This window comes from Calonectris borealis, chromosome 1 (assembly GCF_964195595.1).
Source record: "Calonectris borealis chromosome 1, bCalBor7.hap1.2, whole genome shotgun sequence".
In the NCBI taxonomy this organism is placed as follows: domain Eukaryota; kingdom Metazoa; phylum Chordata; class Aves; order Procellariiformes; family Procellariidae; genus Calonectris; species Calonectris borealis.
The window spans coordinates 3,457,561-3,481,306 of record NC_134312.1 but is presented as its reverse complement, the minus strand read 5'-3'; the positions used below and the strand labels follow the sequence as shown (position 1 = coordinate 3,481,306).

Here is a 23,746-nt window from a genome sequence, read left to right as displayed (position 1 = left end):
CCTGTACTGCTGCAAACAGAGAGCTTTGGGCTCCAGGGCTGACAAGCTGGTTCCTTCGATGAATCACTTTTAAGCTCTTGCATGACTTCCCAGCCCCAGGATAATCTGGAGAACGAAGCAGCAATGAGCTCGAGCTCAGCATTCCCAGTGCAGGAGGGAAAGGGGTGAGTTACAGTCCACGTTGTGTTTACATTATTACACCACTAATTCTTAGCATCATAAAATTATATTTAAAATTTACACGAACAGTGCTGGGGAACGTTATTAGGTTATAAAGTGGAATCAGGTCAATGCTTTGTCGGCAGGATTCCAAGCTCCATAAATTTCTGGATATAGTGCCCCCAAATTTACATCGGCACCGGCAGCAATCAAACCAGCTACAAAGAATCTCACCCGGTCAAAGAATTTTTTAATGCACCATATATTTTATCTGCACTTCCTAAGTTTACAATGTTGTTAGCTTGATTGATGGTGTGCTTATTTATTGGCACGGCAAAAGTAATAATATATGAAGAAAATGCTCAGAACTTTAAAGGCAGCTGGTGAGGAGAAAGCAACAGGATTTATGGGAAGTGTAAACATCTGCAGAGACAACAAAGGAATAATTGAGTCCTTGCATCGCTGTCACTTCCGGTGGCTCCTTCTAGTTGAGTCTTCCATGCACTCAGCAAATTCCAGCTCTCTTTTGTCAGATATTGCAAGTGATTCTGGTGCCTGGGAAAAGATGGTTGACCTGGAGGCTGGCGCTCAGTCTCTGGAAGAGATTTGGCCCTGTTTAAGCTCTGTGCACTCTGGCAGCTGCGTACCTCAACGGTGGCTTGCACAGATTAGTGTACAGATACCACTGCTGGAGGAAGGGAGACCAACAGATCAATAGCAGATCATTAGCTCAGCTGCCATAGCTTCTTGGGTCCCTGGCTTCAGCGTGCAAAGGCTAGAGAGCGATGAGTGATGCTGATCACCAGAGAGTGGATGCTTGAAAAGCAGAAGCTAAATGAAGACAACTAACCTCCTCTCACATGGGTCACTGCTGAATCCCGTTGATCAGGAGCAAAGTGACTCCCCCAAGGCCACGCAGGCAGCGCTGAGAAATGACCCAGGTCTGAAAGCTGGATCCCGACCTAGGACTATTCTGCCTCTGAAGTCAGTCCACACATCTCTGCTGATCAACATTAATGATTTTACCCTCCTTTAATTCTTTATTAATAGAGCCTTTCTCAGCTAGTCCATTATTTCACAAGGATCAAGGTCAGGCTGCCATAATTATCCAAGCACCACATTTATCCTTTTTAAACAGAGACACAACGTTAGCTTTCTTTCAGCCCTTCGCTGCTTTGACACATGCTCAGAAGGAAAAGTAATGATCTGGAGAGCAGGAGCCGTCTAATCACTGGATGAAGGGAGTGGACTAGTGACAAAAATAGGAGATGATTGTGTCATTAAGTACATCTGCTCAAAGGAAAGGGGCTACTGGAGACATGCAAGCAGTGTCAGTTCTGGTGTTTCCTGAGTAACTGTCTGGTTTTGAAATCATAAGGAATATGAATGTGTGCATTGAGGAAGGTGGTGTATGTGCAAGAGACAAGATAACCGTGTATTTACTGGGACAAAGTCTGTCATTTGTTAAAGGAAAACCCTGGTTAGATAACACAGCCCTTCAGAATAACACACATAGTAAAACTGGATTGTGCAAAGCCGTGGAAAGCACAGGGCAGAGCACAGGCAGCTTATAAAGCAGTAACAAATTTCTTCTCTAATTATTATTATATAAATCTGCATCCTTCTGCCTAGCCAGCCTTCTGGCCTTCTGTAAGGACTTCCATCTGAAGTTCACAAGACCTTTTATGTATATCAAAGTACTGTACATCCATGCATGGCGCCCCAGAAGCCCAATGAGGCTGCGATGTTTGAGAATTGCAATGGTACCCCTTACTGCTCACCCATGTAGGTACCAATGACATGGGCATGTTGCTCCCCAACAAAGCTGTTTCCTGTATATTTGTGCCAACAAATGTGTTTTACATGTGTAAGGGACATTCTCCAACCAAGCCTCCCTCAGAAGCGACGGGGAGTCTCATGACAAGACTCTCACACGGGGATTTCTGATGTCTAACAAGGTTTGAGCCCAAGCTGTAGCGCTTCCTTCCTAAGAGAGGACCAAAAGTCTATTTCTCTTCTAAAGCTGCCCATTTTTACAAAGTTAGTAGGAACTTGGTATCTTTGAGAGCTCCAGACTTTGGTCCAACCAGGAGAATGGCCAATGGGTTCAGAAGTCAACGGAGGAGACAGAGTAACAGATGGACCGGAGGTGCACACACAGACCATGTTGACGCAATCCTACTTCCTTTGGAAACCAGGACAGAAGCCCAGAGAGTCATAATACTTTGGCTTCCGCAGTGGGAAGGTCAGGACAATGATATCATGGCTCTTGTCACCCTCCCCCTCACTGAGATACATGACAGCATGAGATAACATCCAAGCCAAAGCAAATGGACTCATGCGCAAAGACAAGGAGAGGAAGGAGGGTCTGGGCTCAGCCTCCTGGAGATGCCCCAAGCAGGGCAGGAGACACATTCCAGTGTTACGTCTTATCTGCAGCTTCAACATCCTGAGAATGTTCCTCCTTGGCCAGGCCCCAAAAGCTCCCATGTCCCAAAGCAGTGAATGCAGCTGATGCTACAATGGAAAAAAGCTTCAGAGCCAGGCCACCCCATGCTAAATCTGAACGGGGAATTGTCTTTCCTCTTGAGCAACTACCTTTCCCTCATATTGCAGGGAGCCACACAGATCCTAGCAGATGTCCAGATAGCCAGAAAATCCTGTAGCTACTCAAGGCATCGCAATGGCATTGCACTGAGCCAGGCTATCAAAACAACATAAGCTCTCCCCAATGTTATTTCGAGGGTGCTGTGTTTGCAGGGACAGATGAATATTACCCTGTTGCATTCTGAGATCACTTTGTCCTGTGGGATAAATAATCTTGCATTATGAAGATGAACAGCCCACCTGTAATGAGTAACATTTAACAGGGACACGGTATTGAGCGTCAGATGCTTCTTACATCTCTGTTCAAACTAATCTCCCTGAGTTGCTCCTAGAAATAACATGAACAAGTCCTTGATTAGTCACTCACATGGTGGCTGGAGAAGCTAAGCTCTAAGAAAACAAGATGCCTATTAAGGTAGGACGAACCGCTCACAAGGAGGCCTTTTTTCATCAGTTCTCAGTTCCCATTGTGATTTGGTTGGAGGTCTCAATAAGGAGAGACGTGATGGAGCTGCCCTGCGCCGGGACGGATTTCCTGCAGGTCCACAATCACAAATCCTGCTAAAAGTTACTACAGGCATTGAACAAGTTGTCAGTCTTTTTCCCTGGCAGCTGGATGACTGTGGGGCAGAAAGGCTCAGAGATGACAAAAGGTACCCAAAAATAACAGAAGAAACCACTTCACACACAGGCTTTCCATCTTTTTCTTCACCCCGGTGCAAGTCAGTATGACTTGCAAACAGCAGCAAATTATCTAATTTGTTTGTACATGCTCAAAGATTTCTTGTGAACGGTCCCCACTGCGAGATCACAGCTCCAGGTACTAAGTACCATACAAACACCTATTAACAGAAAGTGCTTACCCGAATCAGAAGAGGGTGTGAGAGAAACAGGGGCACAGAAAGATGAATGTGTGCAAGCCAACTCAGCGCCAAGAATAAAGCTCTCACCTGCTGAATATATAACCTGCTGAATATATAGCACACTACCTGATACTGCCTCTGAGGAGTATTTTCATGCTCTAACAGGACACCATGAACAAGGGGAAACCTTTCTGCCTGGCCTGCAATTTCTACGTTTAATTTCATTTTATTATTATCTGAAGCACCCCCTCTGAAGAGGATGTACCCACTGCACGATACATCTCCATTTCTAGGAAGGGGCTGTAATGGTGGATGAGGGCTGAAACGCCACAGCCTGAAATGCCAAACCACCAGGAGCCCCGAGCCACAGCTGGATCTAAACCATCAGCTACAGCCTCCTCCCAGATTAACCCTGCCTCCCCCTGGACAGGATGCTGACAAGACTGAACTCCATCACACGTGTTTGGAAACACTTCTAAGAGCTAAATAGATGATAAACACCAAAACCCCCATGCTGCTTAAAAGCAGGTGCCATGATATGCATGCATTGCTACATCAGATCCCATCTGCATGGGGTGGCTGCTGCTGCCCACAACAGCTGCCTGTCTAGAGCTGCTCCTGATCCCTTCACCTCTCCTGCCGGTCCCCCTGCCTGCTCACAGCACTTGAAGGCAGCAGGCTGCCTGCAGTTGCCATAGAAACTACACCTCGCACCCTCCCCTTAATGATAGACAGGTGCCAGGATAAGTGAGCGGATAATCAACAAGAGGGGAAGGATTTGGCACTGTGGTATTGGCCTCGCTGCAACTGTCATTAGAGTCCCTGAGAAATGAGAGATACATTAATTTGAGCAGAGATGGGTTAAGGGAGGCTGGAAACAGGAGCGGGAGGGAAACTGAGCAGTTGCCACAGCAACAGGTGAAGATGCATCACCAGAACGTTTGTCCATGCAAGGGAGCAAGGAGTTGACCATGCTCACCTGATGGCCCAGCAGGTCCTCTACCCCATCCCCAGTGCAGCCACCTAGGCATTTACAGCGGGGTGCATTTTGGGAGGAGGTGGGCACCATGCCTTCCTTCTGCACCTTGCAAAGAGGACAAAGCAGGACATTTGGGGGGGCCTGAAAACCTGTCTGCTTTTTGAGACCTTGGGTCAAAACCCTCCCTGAGCCAGACTGAAATGCACCAGCAGGGTGAGGAAGGGTGCTGCTGAGTTTACTACAGACAAGATCCATGATGAGGAGACGTGGGCATTATAGTTTAGAATAGAATAGAATAGAATAGAATAGAATAGAATAGAATAGAATAGAACAGAACAGAACAGAACAGAATAGAGTAGAATAAAATATTTTCAGTTGGAAGAGACCTACAATGATCATCTAGACCAACTGCCTGACCACTTCAGGGCTGACCAAAAGTTAAAGCCTATTATTTAGAGCATTGTCCAAATGTCTTTTAGGTGTCTGACAGTTCAAGTTGAGCTGTCATTATCACTCCTTGTCTTCTTTTTTCCCCTCCCTTCTTCCCTGTTTCCCAAAAACCCCATCCCCAAGAAGGACAAGCGGCCGGTCAGAGCTAAATCAGTGCACTCCACTGCAGAGGCTGCCGATACAGCTCTTCATTCAGCACAAGCCACCAGCAAGCGCAGGGCAAAGCAGCGCTCCTCTCCTCGGCAGCTGCTCGCCAGCATGCAGCTCACACGGCTTTCTATCGCTTTTGACAAATTAATATTTGAAGCAGTTGTTTCTTTTATGTGGGCTTTACTGTCATTAGCACGTACAACTCGACATAAAACACTTCGGTGCGAGATCTTTTCTTCTGTTCTCTTTTTAGGCAGCAGATGAAAATCCTTTTAATAAAAAGCTTGTTTGGGGGAGGAAGAAAAACATGCACACAAATCGGCTGAGCAGAGAAAGATGAAAACCTCCTTCAAGGTAATTAAATGATTATGTATCTTTTAAAGCCAGCAGATAACAGATTTGTTATCTAGGCTTGCTTTTGGCTTTTGCTGGTTTTTTTCCCTTTCTTTCCCCCATACAAAGCTAAAATCCTTGCAAGGCCCGGAACAAGATAGTGTTCATCTTAGAGAAGAAGAAGGCACAAAAGAAGACTTAATCCTTTATCCCATCAACTCAAGTAGGCTATCCTAGCTTACCCTGCCTTGTACTGATGTCTGTGAAACACTGACATGAAAACTACCCAGCTGAATCACAGCAGGTCTGTACAAAGACAAGACGGATGATGCAATCAGGTGTATTGGGTAAAAGATATCAGGAGAGACAGGTGCTGTTTCTGCAGCTCCTATCACACCAGCGACCCTCAGATCAATTGTTTTACTCCTTCGTGCCTCTGTTTCCCTCCACTACTTATTGACTGTCTTGCCCGTTTACAGAAGAAAATGACTGAGCTCTCTTACTTGGTGATGGTGTCAAGTAAGGGTTGATTTCACAGTGTGTTAGTCTGCAATGCAATGTTTTGTGGTGCGACACTAAGCCTGTGCTATGACTTTAGCTATGGTCAACAACAAATGTCAAAAGCAGAGACAGGATGGCCAAGAAAAAAAATAGAAACTTGGCCTGCTCCCCTCTATCTTTGAGACTAATTCTCTCCACTTTTGCCACGAGCTATCTTTGGGAAAAAAAAAAACAACAAAAATCCACTTCAGTATTAAAATGTCTTTTTTTTTCCTCATTCTTTCCCTTCCTGCCCTCAATAGCAATAATATCAGCTCCCCTTTATAAAGCAAGAATTCACTCAGTATATTTCAAGCTAGTGGACCTGGCTTTCAAAAACCTGCTGTAAAGGGAAATTATACGCCAGGGTGAAGTATTTCTGCCGCAAATCATCCAGAGACATCGTCAACCCTATTTGGTTGAGTTCAGTGCCATAATCATAAACACTCTTGCTTTATGACCATGCTGCAGTTCTTCACCAGGAGCAAACACGGGCTTTCCCAAGGCTCCCAAGCTGGTTGATTCAGCTCTATTATGGGCAGAGCTGATTCACTGAGCACCTGACAAGTGACAGGTAAGAAAGTCGTGGCTTCTTGTTGACAGCGAGGGATGTGACTTTTCTGTTCTTTCTCTATCTCTGGTTTAGTTTTGCCAGGCAGCAGTAGGAGAGCTGCCCTGTCCCAGCTTGAGGCTGGCTGATCACAGCTATCCACTGTGCAACTCAAAGCCACCCCTGGGTGGTAGATCACAGGATCTACAAATAGAAACAACATTTTGCCTTCTGGACAGCATGGGTCATGGCCAAGACCTTTCTGCTGTCCCACTGGATCAGTCTCAAATTCATCCTGCACTCTGCATTAATCAGCAACTCATACTACAAGCAAGAAAAAAAGTAAAAACCCCAGGATCCTCTCAGAGCACATGAAGAAGTCCTGAAAGGAAGGCAGGTGAGCCCATGGGAATCCAGAAACTTGTGAGATGTGCCAAGGAGATGATGGAGTTGCATGTACACAAGGGCACAAACCTCCCTTCAGAGTGTTCCAGGTTGGTCCAGGGGTGATGGGTACTAGCCCAGTGGGTCCATCTGCAGCCCACTGGAGAGTGGGAAGCTTCAGCCCACACAATGGCAAGATGCTGTACAGGCAAAGAGAGAAAAAAACTCACCTCGAGGTGGGTGTAGCAGCAAAGTGAAGGTAAAGGCCATAGTGTGGGGGAGGGGAGCAGGCTTGGCATGCCAGCAATGATGATTACAAAGAGAGGGAGTTTATGGCACCAGTCCATATGACAGAGTAACACCAATATTTGTTTGCTTGGCAAAGAGTCTCTTGGTGCAATCAGACCATACGATCCTGGAAGCCAGCCACGCTAATCTGCTCAGCAGACTCATGGAAGGACTGCAAATGGGGTGGTCCAACCATCCCACGCTGGTACTACAGTTTCCCATCAATACCTCCTCAAGACTTACTGATTTAGCAGGTCCTCATGCCTGGATGGTAGCGCACACACCCCGTCCTCATCCTCCTGGGGTCCAAGTGCTTGTAGAGGAAAGGATGGAAAGGAGCATTGCAGATGGAGATAAAATAGGGCAGTAAAAATAGGCCCACTCAAGGTGATGGTATGTTTTGAGCACTACGGAATATGCAATTGGGAAGGCTGGAAACGGACCTCAGTCCTTCTGAGTCATATTATGTCATTGGGAACTGGGTGGAATTCTGGATGGGCAATGAAGAGCCAGGCTTGGCTTCAAGATACCAAATAGTTTCTATTGTTCAAACAACCCACTCAATGAATAGGCATGGGTACAGGACAGAAAAGGAAAGAATTAAAGGTGAAAGTAAAAAATAGACAGTGGAAATTTCAGTGAGAGATGAGTCAGTGAGAAGATGGTTTCTCAAGAGAAGCGTGGGAGATATACACAGAATGTGTTCAAAGTGCCGTTTGAGAAAACCTTTCTGGCCACAGAGCGAATGTCAATCTGTGTTTGTCAGAATGCACTTGTGATGCCATCCTTCCCCAGCCCAACTGGCCTTGAGGGCCACAAACACACAGACGGCAATGAGAAGGACCCTGAAGCTACAGGGCATTTCTCACATTGTCAGGTAGAAAGCTATCTCTGAAAGTTTCGGTTTTTACAAGGCCATTATCCTTGCAGATATCGTCTGGTTGTTCCAGTGCTGAGAAGTGTTTCTTCTGTGCTGCAGACAGCAAAACCAGCTCCTGAGCTGAGCAGCTGACTGCCAAATGTTGTCTCCCGTGGGAAAGAGGTTTGTGCCCGGAGATGGTTTTGCTGCAGAAGCCAAGAGGGCTGCCGCCCTCCTTAGCAATGACCGATGTAACATACATGTGTCGCATGATGCTATCATTGCCTTGTAGATCAACAGTCGTCTTCTAAGGTCAGGTTTGTGCCTCTCCCTGCTGCCATACAAATCGCACAGAGCAGCTTTGCAAGATCAGAGAGGCAATATTTGAAGCTCGGAAGGAAATCCTCTGTTAAAGGGGGTAGAAGAGAGAAAGAGAATCTCTACTGACAGACAAAGCCCCCCACACTGGAGCTGTCTCCTAGCCTGAAGAGGATACCTTTCAGAAATAAAACTAGTGAGAGGTGATAAAGCAGCGATGGAAAAGGTGTGCTAAAATAGGCAGATCTGCAGAGGATGAGTCCACTGCCTGCTCCCCAGCTCTGCAGAGCAAGATCTTGGAGGGGATAAAGTAAAGATGAGGGGCTGTGCCATTCCCAGTCCCTTCCCTAAGGAACTGGGGTGACACAGAGCTTCTCGTGATCTCCTTTCTGATGGGAGCAAGTGTCAGAAATATCAGGGATGTGATAGGGGTTGAGGGAGGGGGAGATGCACTGGGATTTGTAGGCGCTTCACTTTGGGCAGGGAGCTGGCGAAGAGAAGAGGTGGGAACAGGGAAGGTGAGTCCTGTGCTTGAGCAGTCTGCCAGAGGAGATAAATGGTAGTAGCATTGCACAGCAGGAAGCTGAGACAAAGTGTCCCGGGGAATGCCACCTGAGCAAGAGGTTGAGGTCTCTCCAGTTCCTGAAGTGGAAGGCACAAAGACCTGTGGCCAGCAAGACTGGCCAAACTCTGCCAAGGTTCCATGCAAGGGAATAGGGCCTGTCTGGTTGGGATAGCCTACCAGAAGGGCTGAAGCCTGGGCTGCCTTCCTTCACCACTTCACTGCCGAGTGAAGGTATCAAACCCTCCAGTTCCTCAGCAAGTTTTCCAGCACGTTTACAGCAAATTCTGAATCCCGGTAGATGAAGAATTGGCAACCTCCCTGCTCATGAATATTCATGGCCTGTCCCAATGCCACAGCACTTCAGGATGTCTGCTCTAGGACACCTTAACCAGCACACATGTGACATCTCAACCAGCACATAAGGAAGGGGTGGGAAGGAACTGGGGATGCCATAGGGTCGTGAAGACACTACATGTGTGTCATTTGGTCCAGCAAACTGACTTGCCAGGGGCATGGGCTGGGAGTAGGTGGGGGAACATATTAGAGACACCAGACCCAGCAGGCAGCAGAGGGAGCAGTGGGGATTTCATCCTCTGAACGTGACACACGTCGCTGGAGTCTTCAGCGGCTGCTTCTGCGCCCAGTGGTTCAGCAGGTATCAAATCTCTTAATGGGTACTGGTCCCTTGGGCCAGGCAAACAACGAGCCATCTCAGGTCATTTACCAGACAGGCCAGGATGCTTTCAGACCATTCCTGACCAGGAAGTAATTAAGTGGCTTCCTATTTGTATTCTCCTGAGCTCCTCTTGTCTGCAAGTGCTCGTTAGTTACAATACGAGCCAGACAGCATTTGCAGCACAGCAGCCAGCTCTGTATTAAGCCCCAAGGTCCAGTTCAGTTCAGCGACTGCCAATGAGACATTCCTCGGCCTCGTCTCAAGGCAGTTTGGTGCTTTGGCCATTAGGCACCAAACCCACAAAGCCACAGAAGTGCTCGAAGCACAGCTGAAATCCACTGACGCTGTGGACATAGCCCTAAATCCTCCCCAGATCTCAGCTGGAGTATCTGCTTAAAGGCAACCTCCTTCTTTCTTGGAGGAGATGCATGCCCAGTGTTTCCCATCCCTCCCAGTTGCTTGGTGCTTGGAGCTTGCAGTGACTTTCTGAGGTAACACACTCTCTGTAGCGTATAGGAAGGAGAGGGCAGCTCCCTGGGTGTCTGGTGGAGCAGAGAGGAAAGGAGCTGCCTGCAGAGGGAAGGGTGAGGGTCTCCTGAAGGGTGAGCAGAAGAGGGAGAGGGTGGGACTGGAGGTGGAGAAGGCTTCCTGGGCTGTTGGTCTGACCCAGGCCAAAAGGTGACATCAGCCCTGAGCAGCCCACGTATGGGATGCATGCCCTGTGCCCCTGCCTACCTCGGGCAGCTTGACTCGTCCCTCCTGGAAGGAGCAGGAGCTGGGGTCGTGAGTGCAGACGTGGCGGTACTTGCACCAGTGACACCGGTAAGGGCTCTCCACGCATGACAGACACCTGGAAATAAAGAGAAAGAGTAGTCACTAGACCAGACAAGTCCCATCAGCCAACAGGACAGACCTTGAGGTTGATAGTGTTTCTCAGAGGGAAATATAGCCCGGCAAACATTGCTTTTGCCATTACTAGCAGAAGGCCATGGGCTTTGCACTGACCAAACACCGTCAGGTCTCAAGATGATGCTGGACTTGCCATAGCCTGAGCTGGTTGTCACTGTGATCACAAGTGTCTCATATTAATTAGATTATTTAGATTGCATTCATGTCATTGTAACTAGAGTAATAATAATAATTGTTGTATTTTGGTTGCCCTGTTACAACTTTTAATCAGACTATCAACAAGTTCTCAGCTTCATACGTAAGAGCCGTTCCCCTTTTTGCCCATAACAAAATCCTGAGTGTAACAAAAAATACAAGATCAGGGGATGGGTGAAAACTGCTACAGGCTTGCTGCCTCCACGTTGATTTGCACCAGTGGCCTGGGAGCTGTGAACACATTGTGGGAAGGTGGCCAAGGGAGGGGCTGGTGGGTGGAGCGGTGCCCATGAGGGGGAGTCCCTGTGCACCAGCAGACCCAGCTGGCTAATCCTCCCACTCACACATGACACGAAGACCAAACACAAACTGGGATGCACCAAGGTCAGAAAGCCAAGGACGAAGCAGGGAATTTTCTCCCCCTGTGTCCCACATGTTTATTAGTGTAAGCTCTGCCCAGGGTGATGTGACTCCTGCAAACTCTTAATTCTATTCTTCTTTTCTTTGTCTCAACAGAGAAAGAAAGACTATTATAGCAGCTGCCTGGGAAGCAGAGGGCATATTTAGGAAGTCACCTACTCAGGGTGTAGGAAAGAGCCATTGTCTCCATCTTACAAGGTTTTCTCTCCTATGCCACATAGACCCTGTAGAGTAAGAGCTGCAAACACCTCTCCTGGCTGTGTTACAGCACTGACTTATACCTACATCACATTTTTTTTTATTTAATACAATGTCTGCTCACCAGCAACCAAACTGAGCCATAACAAACTCTCTGCACAAAACAAGAAGTGGATGGTAGCGACTCCTGGTTGCTCACACCGTTAGAGATCTTTGTGCAGCTGCAGGCTCTGAAGTACCTGGAGGGGACTTTGGGGGGGAAATTTTCCTGGCCCTTATGTGTCACCAGGATTTTAATGGGCAGGAGTGAAAAAACTGCCTCCAGTCGAGCTTGGCTTAGCCCAATAGGCAGATGCACACCCTTCCCCCTCTGTGAAATCTCGCTCAGCTCCAATCCACTTTCAGCTCTGGTACAGCGAGCTGTTCTTCAAATGGTAACAAGTGCTTGCTCTGATACATCAAATTAAAAATGGATAGTGTATTATAGTTTGTCAAGTAAGAAACCAAAACATGCCATAAATATTTAACACCATCATCTTTCCTGCTCTCCCCCCCAACACTTGCTTTCTGACACTGTTTGTCAAAGCAGCAGGAACACGGAAATAGGATTTGCCTTTCCTTGTGAATTGCTGAGCCGCAGTAATTATCTGCTCTTGGCACTTCTGAAGGCTCAGTGGTGGGGACAGAGCCATTCAGCCTTGCTCAGGGGTGGATCAACCTGCTGGAAGAGCATCTTTCTGCAGGAAAACTGCAGACCCGCTCCGGTGGGGCAGCACCTGAGCAGCCCTGGGTGCCAGCTAAACCCCAGAAGAAGGGCTGCAGGGCAGGAAAGGAGCTCTCAGGATGGAAAAGATGGTCTTGAGGGAACCACCTGAGTGTTCCCTGCTCAGTTCACATCATGCAGGAACCAGCAACTCCTGTCTTTCCAGATCTGAGAGCCCAAGACCATGCTAACCACCTGGGGCAGGATCCTACTGGTGGGACTCACAGCATGGACGAGGGTTGGAAGTGCATATGTGTGGGCAGGATTCAGCCATCCACAAACAGCTGCTTAATAGGAAGATGAGGGGATCATTTGCTGAGGTCATGACTCTCTTCCCTGGCAAAGTCCCACTGATGTGATGCTCCTCTGCCTGAGGGACACATGAGGATGTACCACTCCCCAAGGCAATGCCTTCCTGCAAAGGACGCTCATCAGCAGAACAAATGCTCACTATACTACTCTTGGTCTTCCCAGGAGACACCCCACCATGCTGACCATCACCCAAGTGATCCAGTGTCACTGGTCACACCCTGACCCCTGGTGTCCTCCACACCTAACCAGTTTCCTGAAGGACATGTGCCCCAGCCAGCAGTGGGTTCTGTGGCAGATCCAGGGGTGGAATGGAAAGCAGGTATCAAAAGAAATGAACATACGAGTTATGAACGCTGCAGTTGTAGAAGACGAAGCTGGTGCTGGCAAAGGTCATACCCGTTTCCTTGGACTTGAGCTGAAGCTGGACAATGTGATGGTCTCCTGGGGAAAAAATAGACACATCAGTGTGTGACTGCTTTGTTAGCCTAGTTAAGCTCTGTTGGCCATGCCACCAGTCTGAACCTGGAGCTGTTCCACAGTGCCTTGGCTAGTGTATACTCGATAGCTGTAGGAAGTGCAAGAAAATCCTTCTAGAGCCTGGTTCTCCAACAAGTACATCTCCCCCCTCTTACAGTACTGGCGTGATGGAATATGTCTTCACTACTGGAAATGATCGTACCCGGGAGCAGAGTCTGGGCTGGATGATGACGACAGGTCTAGACCATACCTCACTAATTTCAAAAATATGGTGACTGAAGTCATGAAGTAGGAAAGCTAAGCTCAAAGAGAGGATGCAGATGTCTGGAATTAGGAGGCCGTTAAAATGGAGTACTGTCCTTAAAGTTCTTCCTTGCTGCTGGTTCATTTAATGTCCCCAGAAGGAAGGGGCCTGTGGAAGATTTGACTGCTGGACCCAAATATTGGTGGCCTGTGCATACACTGCCTGAAGGATAAACATACCTGCTTTCCTGAGGGGATAAAGAAAGACCTACTTTCTCCTCACCCTCATTATTTAACATCTCTGAATAGGGCCCAATATTCAGGACAACCATGCCTGAAGAAGGCCACCTGCCCCCAAAGAGAGGTTATATCTTGATAAAGCAGGATGGAGGAATGAGAAAGGAGGATGGATACCATAAAACTGAGGGTAGGATAGGGACTCCCTATCTGCAGCCTGGAAAATGCTGACGAACAGGGAGATTCCCATGTGAACAGTTCCTCCAGGTTCACCCCATTCACCCCAAGGTCCATTCACCCAAGCCTTTGGCTACAAAGAACCCAGTTCAGTGTGAGGGACATCCACAAGCCCTTGCACTTCCAGAAGGACTAATCCATTTCCATAGCAGAGCCATCCACACCAATGCCTGCACCTCGCCTCCTACACACCATCTCCTTATTCCCTTTCCCGCTGCTCCCATGCTGGGCAGTCAACCGTTACCTCTTCCTACAATGCCAAAAGACCTATTCAGAGCCCATCAGCTGTGGGTAGTGAGTGGGTGCAGTAATTGCAGTAATTTGGTGGGAAAGGGACCATGTTTAATTCAAGACTTCAACCTGGCTGGCCTTTTCACCTTTATTATTTTCCTCCTCACCTGAAAGATTCATTAATCAATCAGGCCAAAGCAAACTTGACAATTCGTCGCAGCGTGTGCCTGCGTGCACGCTCACCCACTTACAGGCAGACACATACACACGCACACAGGCACCACACACTTCACTAAACACATTTTGCTTCCAGTGCTCGACTCTGCTGCCCATCTGCTGCCGCCAGCTTTGACAGCTCTGTTAACCACTTCATATTTAAGAACTTTGCCAGCGTCTTGCATATATTTTAAAACAGGATGTGAGGATTGGATGGCTCCAGGGATCAGATGTGCTACAGAACCGCACATCCTTTGGTTCAGATCCAACTTCTGGTACTATGCATGGAGGAGTTGGTCTTTGCAGAGGTGTGGAGCACCAGCTGCTGAAGTTGATAGAAGCTGCAGGTGCCCAGCTTCTCTGGAAACCATGCTTCACGTAAATCTCTCTCCCTTGTCCTGCCTCCAGCTTCCACTGCTCTTTCTGTTTGCTGGTTGATTATAGCCTGGCCTGGGACAGATGTCCATACCAAGAAATAGTTTCTGGCATCTATCTTGGTAGGCAAACATGAGTGATAACTCATGAAAATGGTAACAGCCCTTTGGGGGCTTGTTTTGGGACTGCGATGGAGAGCACATGCAGTTGTGTGCAGCTTGGGGAGAGCAGAGATGATGGTGACAGTTCATGTCACTTCATTTTCTGTGGCCTGAGGATCCTCAGAGACAAACTTTGCAGTAAATTTTCACAAAGAGCCAAGGACAAAAATGGCAGCATCCTTTTTGCATATCTTGGGGTGATCAAGAGGGTCGAGGTTTTTAGAGTAAGTCCCTGCAAAGAGCCACAGGTGCTCTTGAAAGTACCTAGAAAAGTTGTTAGAAAAGGGAAACAAAAAAGGACAGGAAGTTGTGGGTGGGGGGACCATCCTTGGAGACAAGATATTTTTCGGTGCTGGACCACTTTGGGAGAGGGAGCCAGAGGAATAGCTGAAGGCAGTAAAGGCTGGGGACAGAGACAAGGAACTCAGCCTACAGATCTGGGAGGAGCGGGATGAAATTACAGGCAGGATCACTCAGGTCTGCAGGACTTTCTGGCTGCTGCAGGGGATGGGATATGTTGAGAGCATGTGCAGCCTCATTCCCTGGGTTGTGTAACACCAGCCTGGGCAAAAGGTGAGTGAATATCCCACATCCATCTCTTGTCTTTGCTAGATATATGCAACTGCCACTCGGTGGCAGTCTGAAAACACATAGTATCACACGTATAAGCACCTTAATGCAGGTACTGGTATTGCAGCTCAATGCTTGCACACGTGTGCACACATAAACACACACACATTCAGACAGCTCATGCTACGACGTGCTGCTGTGCAGCTCCACCAGCGAGCAATGGCACAGCGTCCCACCTACTCCCTGTCCTCAGGCTCTCATGAACCAAACTCTGCTTTAGGAGAAAGCAGAAGGAGAGACACGGGGGTGTGGGGTGAGGAAGGGAGGGAGAAGTGATGCAAATGGAGGAGCTGTGGGATACCCACCGTTCTCTGTGATGATCTGGGGCACCTCTTTGGCAGCTGGCGAGATGCATTGGATCTGACTGCCCACCACCAAGCCATCCATCTCCGAAAGGTCCTCGAAGGTGCAATTGACTCCCGCTGACAGCTCGGGGACATTGTAGGTCTCCAAGACCAGCTGCAAGCAAAGATGGAGGGAGGGAAGAAGAGAGAGAAAAAAAGAGAGAATACTAAGCCGAACAACAGAGCTGGGTCAGCAGAAGAGAATTACACTGGAGAGGTTGGACAAAGAGCCTCTTGCTAGAGAGAGCATCCTCCTTCAACAGAAAGCAGCGATTCAGGAGAGGGATGTGTGTGCGGAGGGGGAAGGGGATGAGATGCTGATGCTGACACAAGTGGTATGTGGCTATGCAGGGACAACTGCACTGCATCCCAGTGCTGGCTGGGTCAGTGGAGGGGAGGGAGTGCTCACTATCTGTCATGCAAGTGTAAGGTTAGGCAGGGAGTTTTTGGAGCCAGCTGTGAAGACCAGGGCTTTGGTGGCCCCAAGGCACGCGGTTTCTGAAGAAGGTGACTACTACTCACAAGAGGCACTCTGCAGACTACAGAGAAACTGTAGCGCTCCAGTCTAACTCTCTACGGCCTGCTCTCCTAGCATCAGCAGATGGGGGAGCGCTCTGTCACCAAGTTCCTGTGTAAGGAGAGTCTAGTTACAGCCTTCAGTCCACCACAAAAAAACACTGTCTCTAGAGGCACAGCAAACCTCTCCTGCCCATCCCACCAAAGAAACAGTTGGCCCTGGGGACGTGTTGTATTGGGCTGCCATACATAAAAAAGCTGTGAAGGAGGAATTGCCCATGTTTTTAGAGTTCACAACACCCACTGGCATTGCTATGTCATTGCCCATGGTCATGAAGGAAAGGAATCTCATGGCTGGTTTTCACCATGTTTATTCTCTGGAGAAGGACCCTCATGCTGCTAACTTCCCAGACCAGCTAAGGTCTTGCACCACTGCTTTCCATCATTGGGGAAAGCCCAACCCACTAGACCATGTCTGAACACAGAGAGTCATCCCAGGATACTTCTAGCACCTGCTGATGACCTACTAGTTAGTATAAATTTAGAGGTTTTGTGACCAACCACTAGAGCCAGCCACTTGACACAGGCACAAATGCAGATGCTCTCCACACTTGCCTCCTCCATGAGCTAGCTGAGGCCCCATCTGAGATGACAGTCACTGAAAGGAGACACAAATGCATGCTGAAGTGTTGTTTCTACCAGCACAAAGAACAGAGGAGGTCAGTCCAGGTGACAAAGCCTGGAGAGGATGATAATATAACATAATGTTATCCCCCACACTGTGTTTTCCTCACTTAGAGAAGGCTTGGAGCTATTTCTTCACACTGGGCACCATCAGGGAGAAAGGCTGAGCAGACAGACCTTAGCCCTGGCTGACATAAAGCCTGTGCGAGAGTATGTTCATTTTCGGGCAATGGGAATGGCAATGGGAAAGGCAATTTTTTTGTCTTGGATGGGGAGTAGGAAAAAGCTTTGGTTATTAGGATGGATTTAGCATTCAGGCTAAACCCATTCTCCCTGCTCATTAATACACTGCTAGCAATGGAGAAAGGGAAACTATTCTGTTTAACGTATATTTCTCTCTGAGCATGGGCGATGCAAAATGAAAGTGTGCCATGCAGAAGATAACACCAATGGATAGACCAGTAGTGCTTGGCAACAAACATCATGAGCCAGTGCACACTCTGGACAGAGAAGAGGTCCTCCATCCAATACGCCTGCTCTGGAGCTGCTGTGATGAGGGAAGAATGCAGCCTTCCCCCAGCAAGTATCTCTTTTCAGAGGTCCCAGAGCAGCAGCCTTGGATTGAAACAGACTCAATTTTCCAAGTCCCCGGACTGAAACAGACTCAGATACAATTTTCCAAGTCCCTGTTAGTGCCCAAAGTCTAAAAGATTGTCTGGCCACACAGATACCTTCTCTGCCTCTGTGGGCAAGAGCTCAATATCATTGACCCTTTGCTAGAATCCATATGAGACTCAGTAAGGACACCACCAGCCATTTGTTCATTGGTGTTCCCCTCCTGATTTGCCAAGAGACTATCTGTGGTGACTCTGGATGAGCTGGGACGTCCCAGTCTGTCTGGGACTGGGCTGAGACTCCCATGGAAATGTTCATGCAGATTATTGGGCAACAATAACGGCAGACAATGGCAACTTCTGATCCCAGCAGCTCTGGGTTGACTTGCCCTGCCAGAGTAACCTAGAGGTAAAGGTCTTTTATTGTGTTACAAAATTTCAATAGTTCTGAGCCAGCTAGTCCCCCAGGATTTATTTCAACATGAAAGAATTCAACGACTACTGAGAGAATAAGAAAAAGAAACCTTGAACTCCCAGAAGAACAAAGGACTCAAGATGTCTCAGATCAGTTTTGTTTGAAGCCTAGGAAAGTAAAGTCACAGCAAAGTTAAGAGGCTGAAACAAAGCAGCAATGGTTGGACATGCAGGCTTTGAAAGGCTGATTTCATTATCACTGAAGAAACCCTAGCACTCCAAAACCAGTCACCTGGAAGATGTCTGGCAGCTGCACCTTGAGCAACACCATTTCAGGATGGTGGGGCTAGTGAATAACTCATTCAGAGATGGGCCTGGGTTATCAACTCAATTCCAGCCCAAACTAGTATGGCCAAAAGGACAGAGCCCTAGTAACCTGAATGAAATACGTCTCTGCCTCCTTCTCAGAGGGTGTTGGGATCTCACATAAGGTACTGCTGTCATGAGTCAGGAGAGAAACCACAAACAGGTTAGATCTTCAACAGAGATTTCTTGCCTCAAGCCCAGAAAACGATCAGGATCATCTACTGCTCTGTCAGCATTCACTGTGTGGCTTTGTTGGCTGCTGGACTTGAGTAGCTCGAGGCCATAAAGGCTAAATTTTGTGCTGAGGAAGGTCACAAGAGAGCATGAACCTTGGCGGTTTTAGGTTCCTCTGCGTAGCATCCTGCCTCTCTGCTCTCCATACTCGGTACTGGAGCTGCAGCAGGGTAGAGTTCTTTGTGGCTTAAGACACACTTCCACCCAAGATGATAGAAAACTGGAGCTTATTGAAATAACATGTGGTGTCCCTCACTTGTCCTTATCCTAGAAGTTCATTTCATTATTTCATGATAATGTCCCTTGCCTAAAGTCCATGCCCAGCCATACACAAAAACCTCTCCCAAGGAAGTGAACAATAACACTGTATGCACACAACACTTGCAGGGCACGAAGTCCCTTCAGATCTGCCCTCAGCTCCTTGCAGCAAACAGGGAAGCCTCTTCCACTCTTTTAGATAGGGGATAACCAAGGCCAAAATGTCCTCCCTTGGTGAATCTTCCTCTGGGGAAAATTAATGGACCCTGGAGAACCTCCTGCATTAAGCTGCCAGTCCTTCCCGCTCGTGCTGAACTCAGGTTGCACATACCTGGGTCTGTCAGACTGCATGGGCAGATTAAACCTAAGGGAGACAAGGATTAACGTTCCTCACCAATACGTTGTACTGGGAGACGGAGATGTTGTTGGGATGCACGGTAAGCCGGACACACTGCTTCATCTCCGAGGCGAATCTCCGAGGCTCGCTGGAGCGCTCGCACCGCTCCTTCCTCGTGCACCTGAGCAAACAGGAACAGAGAGGGACAGAGTTAACACAAAGCCAGGCTGGGAGGGTGAGGACAACCGTGAGACATGGGACGAGCAATCATTTTGATTGGGAAGTCAACATTGTACCCTTTAGGACCGCACTAGCTGGAAAACCACACATGTCCTGGAGCACCAGTGCTAGCAGCCGTGGGATTACTCAGCAGGCTGGAGAGTTGCAAGGACACCATGAAAGGAGGAAGGGTGTTGGGTGAAAGCCCCATCCCCTGGGTAGAATGCACAGCTCTAAAGATGCTCTGTCTCTCTACCCACATAGCAGGTACAGCGTAACCTTCCCCCGGGCAAACCCACAGCCCTGAAAACTGTCCTGTCCAAGGGCAGTGGGACATCTTAGGTGGGGATGTCCTTTTAGAGTAGCTGTGCATAGCCCATGCTCTTTGGACCTGCTGAGGAGACTGCAAATCTGTGGTACTTCTGGGCTGCTGGTTCCTCTCTGCTGGGAAGGGGCAGCCCTCCAATCCATTGCTCAGCAGCTGCTAAGTAGTCCCTGGCAGATTAAGGGGGTTTTGGCTTGAAAGTGCCTGACTAGAGGTGCCCAGGGGTGAATCTTAAAAATTCTGGTGTTCCCATTAGTGACAGTGCAGTGAAAGTGGTGGGTGCACGGCATCCGGGCCACACAAGCCCACGAAGCTTACACCACCCACTAATTGTTGTCAGCGCTTTCAGCACTGTCACTGCCTCTTGTCTCGTCTGTCCGGCGTAAACCCAAGCCAGCAATGTGAATTGGTAGTGGTGCGCCCTGTTTCAATCCAGATTTGCATTTGCTTAGCACATAAAACACATCTGTATTTTACTCCATATGCACTGCCAAGGCCACCGCTTCAAGGTAGATGTCTGCCTGGAAATCCACAGGGTTAATACAAAAGGACAGCTCCAACTGCATGCCAATTACTTTTTGCTATTAAGCTAATGTTATGGACTTGCACAGGGTGTCTTCAATGGATTTTGTTATTAGCAGTGCTATTACCCCCCATTAAAATCAGCTATAAAGACTAAGTGCGGATGTTAAATTATTCACCCACTCCCAGACTTCGGAGTCTTAGTTGTGAGAGGACATGGGGGCTGCTGGAGGGTAAGCTCCAGGATCACCCCTCAATGTCCTTGCTCCCTGGAGCAGATTGTGCCTATATGCACGGGGATCTGCAGATGGGGATCTAGGGCAACACATGCAAAAACAACCCCATATATGGCTAAGCCTGAATATCACAAAGCTTGGGGTCTGGCCTAAAACTTTAGGGCTTGGCTTCTCTCTAGTGGCTGATGCTAGATAAAATGAGCATCCCGATCTCAAACTCAAATTGCTCCATCTTTCTGGTAGAGGAAAGTTTTGTATTTCCAGCAGCAGTAATCATAAAGGGAGATCTCTGCCATTCTCAGCATGCTCTCGGTTTGCTTTGCAGATTTGAGAGAGCAAGAGCAGCATTGCAGCTCCCACTCTCCGTTCCCTAGAAGCCTTCATCCCTTTAAGTCTCCTTTAGCGCTGCTGCATGCTGGATCAGGAATTTTAAATGTGCAGTCTCCAGAGGGTTGGATGGATACCTGATTAACTACTCCCAAAACTGTAAGTCCTCTATCACGGAACGAAAGCCACGGCAAAATGCTGACCTGAGATTTTTGTAAGCACTTCTGTAAAACAAATAGACGCAGCAATCCCATTAAAGATCTGCAGGGTGTGGGAACTCTTCTCCTGAGAATAGCTTGGAAGGAAACCCTTTTGGGCTCAGTATTAAAACACAAGCACCCGAATTCTTCAAGATGTCCTGCTACCTCCCATTTATTTCCTCCAGCTGCAGCACGACAGAAATGTCTGGATTTTCTCAAATTAAACAGGCAGATACCCAGGCTCAGTTCAAGTGTAATAGCACAGTAGGTTGCAAACACATCCAGCACATTTGCACAGGAGGACAACATATGGGTATAGGTTAAGCATCTAGGAACGTGGTTTGTATTCCCAGCCCCACCACTGAGCAGGAATATAATAATCAGCATCTTATCTTGCTATTTACTGGTCATACACATTTAAGACATGTAACTCTTCAGACCAAAACCTCACTCTATATTAAACTGATGTGTCTTGCAGCCTTGATATCTGTTGTAAGGTGTGTTGTCATCCAAATAATAAAATGATGAAAAACCAAAGCAAACTAAGCCTGGTTTTAATATATTAAAACATATTAATGTTTTAATGTTGAGGTTGCAGTGTCAGGCTCTCAGGAATTAAGTACTGCCAGAATGAAAGGAGCTTCTGCACTCCTAAATCTGCTCCCTGCACTGACACACTGCAAGCCAGACTTTAATTACATTATTATTCCTTTTTTTCCATGGATGACCTTAATTCCGCCACTTCCTAACTTTTGACTTTGACTGTCTGACTTTTTCAACGCAATTTCTCAATTTAAAACAAAGGAGGGGGAGGGGAGGAGACCCCAAAATACCCAGCTGTGCCTGATGCCTGAGTCTGATGATGGGGGAGTTCTGCCAAGCTGAACCAAACCGAGCTGGGGTCTGGGTCACGGGCAGGGTTCAGGCTCTCGAGCCAACGTTACAGACCCCTTCCTTGAGCTAGCAGCATAATTCATCCCAGGTAACTGAGCCCAGCTGCTGCATAAATCAAGCTAAAGGGATGGAACCGCCTGCTAGTGGGTTTTGCAGGTTTTTCCATGCAGAAAGGAGTGATGGGCGCTCTTCTCCAGAGCCTTTTGGTTTCCCCCATTGCCTCTTCCTTGACCACCTTATCTATCCGGAGCCGGAGCATGCAGAGCATCCTGTGGGTTTACACACCACGCTCTCCCTGGTGTCTGCCCAGCACCTGCAACTGAGGTTCTTCAGAGGCAAAATGCGGTGGATTTTCAAGGGAGCAGAAAAAGGTAGAGACCTGTCATAAAGTAACCTTCCCCCTCCAGTCTTCCTCTGCACTGCCAAAACTGTTCTGCCCTCCCCCAAAAGTGGGGGGAAACAGTAGAGAAAATAATTTCAGCGTGTGCAGAGCAAAGTATTGCCCTCCAGCATCAGCCTCTCAAATCCCTGAATCGTGTTGGCTGAAATGCAGAAAAAAACATAGCAAAGCACCCAGCCGCTGAAGGCAGCTGCCCAGAGGGGACATCGCAGCCCAACAAGTAAGTTCAGCAAATTGTAAATAAAGGCAAATGGGACTTTTCATAAATAAGTACTTCCAGACACAAGGGCCTGCCTTAGAAAAGTGGTCACCTGGAAGGCAGCTGCCTGCACATGGCAGCTGGACTGTGAAAGGGATAATGAAATATCCCAACCCCAACTAATTATTTCTGTTGTCTCTGTTGAGATTCAGAGTGTACTTTGGGCCCTGGGAGATTGCTGTGACTCTGCTGCACTCTCATCTGGTGCATCTATTACGGCTTATGCAGAAAAAATACCTTGTACTGCCAATAACTGTTTCGCTTTAATAAAATATCAGTAATTCTAACACGCTGGGTCTGTCAATATGTCGAGATCACTTTCCATGGCCATATAACCTAATTCAATGCTATTCATGCTGTAATTAGCTGGTGCGTAACTCCCACCCAGTGGCATCACATTACACTTAAGACACCTAAAAGAGCATATTCCACTCCTGAACTTATTTGCATAAGATTATGGTGTAGACATGGCACTTCTCTGTACGTCTTAATAACACCTGCTATTTCATTATCAGCTGCATCTTTAACAATTGCGAGTGTCCTGCTTCTGTCCAAACCATTAGTACAAACACTAAGAAACTGGTCTTATCGCTGAACCATGAGGAATGTTATTTCCTCCTCATCTCCCATTAAGAATAAATACCGCTAACGCTAACCCTCTGTTCACCATCCACTAACCAATTATTTTAATAACATTAAATTAATACTTTGCGCTTCTATAGCATCTCTCATCTGAGGATCTCAAAGGGCTTTGCCTGGAGCTAATTAAACTTCACGACACCTCTGTGATGTTGAAACATTACCACGCAGAGACAGGAAAGTGAGGCATAGACACATGCATGTCAGAGAGCAGAACAAAGCCCAGGTCTCCTGAGAATGAGGTGGGTCTGGTTTGGGACCCAAGAGATCCTGGTTAATTCCCAGGTCTGCCATCTGGGACCTAAAGCAACCTGCTGGGGCCACATTCTGCAAACACCAGCTGCAGAGGGCTAAAGTGCTATTCCACCTCTGCAAGGAGATGCTAAGAGCTCTTCTGCCTTGCTAGGGCTTGGTCAAACCAAGCTCAGACTCACTCCACAACCTCTAGGGTTTGTCCCTAAATGTCCAAGATTAGGAGGGTTAATCTGAAGCCCATAAATCTTTGGAGAGGCTGAGCACAGACCCAAGATCTCCATGCACCTGGATAGACCAGGTACAAGAAGGGTCAAGTGGGGTACATCTCTACCTGCAAGCTCTTTGTTTTCCCTATGCACAGCATGGAAAACAGATCAT

General features: G+C 47.8%; 1 protein-coding gene across 1 annotated transcript in view; it reads right to left on the bottom strand.

The window, feature by feature from the left end:
* The window catches only part of PLXNA4 (plexin A4), a 432,942-nt gene that overhangs the window by 92,753 nt on the left and 316,443 nt on the right, over positions 1 to 23,746 (bottom strand). The window contains exons 5-8 of the mRNA XM_075142680.1: positions 19,150 to 19,273; positions 15,631 to 15,784; positions 12,860 to 12,959; positions 10,457 to 10,571 (exon numbers count right to left, since the gene is read on the bottom strand). Coding sequence (XP_074998781.1) covers positions 10,457 to 10,571; positions 12,860 to 12,959; positions 15,631 to 15,784; positions 19,150 to 19,273 — 493 coding nt within the window. The remainder of the gene's footprint in view (positions 1 to 10,456; positions 10,572 to 12,859; positions 12,960 to 15,630; positions 15,785 to 19,149; positions 19,274 to 23,746) is intronic.